The sequence below is a fragment of the Frankliniella occidentalis genome, unplaced genomic scaffold (assembly GCF_000697945.3).
Source record: "Frankliniella occidentalis isolate FOCC.00 unplaced genomic scaffold, Focc_3.1 Scaffold43, whole genome shotgun sequence".
In the NCBI taxonomy this organism is placed as follows: domain Eukaryota; kingdom Metazoa; phylum Arthropoda; class Insecta; order Thysanoptera; family Thripidae; genus Frankliniella; species Frankliniella occidentalis.
In genome coordinates this window covers 879,635-882,674 of record NW_026267173.1, presented here as the reverse complement: position 1 = coordinate 882,674, position 3,040 = coordinate 879,635, and the positions used below count along the sequence as shown (strand labels likewise).

The following is a 3,040-nucleotide window of genomic DNA, read 5'->3' as shown; positions in this document are numbered from 1 at the left end:
GCACTTTCACGACGAACGGTGCGGTCTGGTCGGCGACGGCGGACTCGACACCATGAAGTGCATCATCACGCGCCGTCACGTGACCGTCGGTAGTCAACACTATACTGGAATGGACGAGGGCGGCCCGGTAATGGACATCTCATGTCGTAACGTTCTCTTTTTTTTTCGCACTTGCGCCCGTTGTGGTAGGCACGGTGACGACCTTGGTGCGAGGTCACCGCGTCACTATGATGGGCTGGGCGAGTGCACGTCGCGATGGGCGGCCGGCGATAGCATCCCGAATATTTCATTGGTCGGTGTGTGTGTGCGCGCGCGCACGCGCTCCCGCATGCATGTGTGTGTGTGCATGTGTGTGTGTACCGGATGTCTCATAAAAGACACAGGTGAGGGCGGGTTTGCCTACCCACTCTACCCGTCGGGCGCCCTAGCTCCTTGGGTAGGCAAACCCGCCCACACCTGTGTCTTTTATGAAACACCCGGTATAATGGGCGGAGGGGTACAATGTGTGCACGTGTCGAGAACATTAAGTATAATTGTGCCGACGAGAACCACGCGGGGGGAAATTATGCAAAGATTGCCGGATGGCGTGGCCGTAGTATGAGGTCCTGGGTGAGGTCGGTCCGGGTCGCGCCGGACAAAGCTCCGTGACCAGTCGATAGGCTTTATAATACATGACGCCATGTTGCTGCTGCTGCTACTACTACTACTACTACTGAGTGTCTTATGGCCAAGGTCGAGGCATCTAGTTTATTTGGGCGGCGGCGGCTCGGCGCACAACGCTTCTCCTGGAGGAGGAGCAGGAAGAGGAGCAGCAGGTAAACGCCGTGTGAGAGGGAGCGAGAGAGACGGCCGTGCTCGTTACGCGCTGAGAGACTCTCCAGCTGAGACTCGAGAGACGACGCGACGACGTCACGGCGTCGCGGCGTCGCACGGTTTCCAGGTTTTGTGTCTGTGCTTCCCCGGTCCTGCTCTTGAACTATAAATTTTCAACAAAAAAAATCGCTCTTGCACAACGTTACACTAATTTCGACAGTGAACCAACTTTTGTGTGCAGTGCCGCACCTGCGTCAAGGTGCGATGTGCGGCATTTGAGGCGTTATCTCCAGACTGATAAGAGTTGCGCAAAAACACTTCAGCAGCGGCCTCATTCATCTCTCTTCCACAAAGTCGATGATGGGGTGTCAACCAGGACAGCCCTTTCGGCCCTTTCGCTGAGCCGAAGGGGCTTAACTCGGTTGATTGTAATCAATACCCTCCCAAGGTTGATTCCTTCGGCCTGTCCGTCCGAGGAGCGCGTGGAGCTGCCAGTTTCGTTATGTCCAGCCCCGCCCCCGAGCCCGCCCGCCCTCGGCCGCCCCGCCCCTCTGCGTGACTGGCGCCGTCACCACCACGACGCGACCGCCAGGTTGGCCCAGGCCGCGGGGTGCGTGGACGCGGGGGGCGGACGACGGCGGCGACTGGACTGGACGGCTGTGATGATGACAACCTTCACGAATCCAGACGACAGACACAACAATGGGACGAAAATTATGGTGGTCCGCTAAGTTGGGATGACCGCCACTAAATGCCCGCCGCTCTGCTTCCTTCAGCAGCGGGCGAAATCGGGGGATTGATAATAGAGACGAACGTTCGTAAACGGCAAAGAACGGCGAGGGGCAGGCAGGACACGCACTGAGACCCAATTTCACCAACTTCTGGCTAACGTGACGTTACCCGACCGACGGTTAGCTTAACCGAGAGTAGCTGACGGCCCGTTGAGCCAAATGTCTTTCACCAGGCCGTGACCGCCGTTAGCTGGCCCTCGGTTACAAAACGGTACAGCGTTGCCATTTTCTGTAGAATCCAGTAGGCACTGCATGCTCCCCGTAGGAACGCACGATGCCGTGATCGCAACTTCGCGCGCTTTTCGTTCATTGTTTTGTAGTTGTTGAGGTAGGCGAGGATTCTGTAATTAAATAATTAAACATGGAAGATGATAAGAAGAAACGTGCACCAAACTTTTTACCGTCAGAAAAGGTGATCCTGGCCGACTTGTTGAAGGTTTATGGAAGCGCCATTGAGTGTAAAGTTAGCAATGCTCAAACTCGCAAAGAGAAGGAGGCGGCTTGGGCCTCCCTTTGCGAAGATTTCAATCTTAAATCCAACTTCTTTTACCGTGACGTGTCCCAACTCAAGTATCTATGGGACAACATGAAAAAGGCCGCTCGGAAAGCAGTAGCTAATGACCGCAAAGAGAGGAATGCAACAGGTAAGTAATGTTTGTTGGTGGTCAAGTGGTAGGTTAGGGTTCCCTGAAGTGTTCTCATTCATTGCTGATTTATCAGGAGGTGGAGTACCCAACCCGTCCACTGCGCCCACGCATCTGGATGAGGCCGTTGTTGCCGTAATCGGGGTCAGTGCGACCGGCCTCGAAAGCGATGTGGATGGGGATGTCTCCAATGTAAGTGTGCTGCATTATCATACAACAGACATCTGAACACTTGTAATGTTCCACTGTGATCATTATTGATAATTTATCTCTGATTAGGGCTTGATGATGCTCGCACCGGATATGCAATATGAAATCATTGCTGCTGAGGCTGTTGCGGATGATGTCAACGTCAACATCGATGCAGACCTCAGCAATCAGCAGCAGCAACAGCAGGTACAGCAGGTGCCTGATAATATTGCCAATTGGCATGATTTTAAAGCACCGATGCTTTTCATGCCTAAGCCACCTGCTTTGAAGGTTGGAGGTTCTCCCTCGACCTCATCGGATCAACCGTCCTCCAGCTCCCAGACCTCTAGTTGTGCTGGGCCATCCCAAAAGCGCAGCATCGCAGAGGAAACTGAGTACGTCAAGCAGATGAAGAGGAGGCGGCCCAAGCTAGAGGCTGACAAGCAGCATGAGCTGGTCAAAGCCAGGCTTGAGCTCACCAGTGCCACTAAAGAGAGCCTTGATGAATCAAAGAAGAGGCAGGACGAGCTGCATCTATTGCAGAAAAATAAAGTGGAGATGGAAACAAATGCGCAGAAGGAAATATTTGAATTGGAAAAAAAG

The 3,040-nt window shown here is 53.7% G+C and overlaps 1 protein-coding gene across 1 annotated transcript; it reads left to right on the top strand.

Annotated features, from left to right (window-relative positions):
• Window positions 1–84: 84 nt before the first annotated feature.
• LOC113217062 (uncharacterized) lies at window positions 85–3,034 on the top strand (the record flags this gene model as incomplete). The annotated part of the gene is made up of 3 exons (XM_026436903.2): window positions 85–2,248; window positions 2,325–2,440; window positions 2,528–3,034. Coding segments are annotated over exons 1-3 (906 nt in total), but the record flags the coding sequence as incomplete, so codon positions are not given.
• Between the last annotated feature and the right edge of the window lie 6 nt (window positions 3,035–3,040).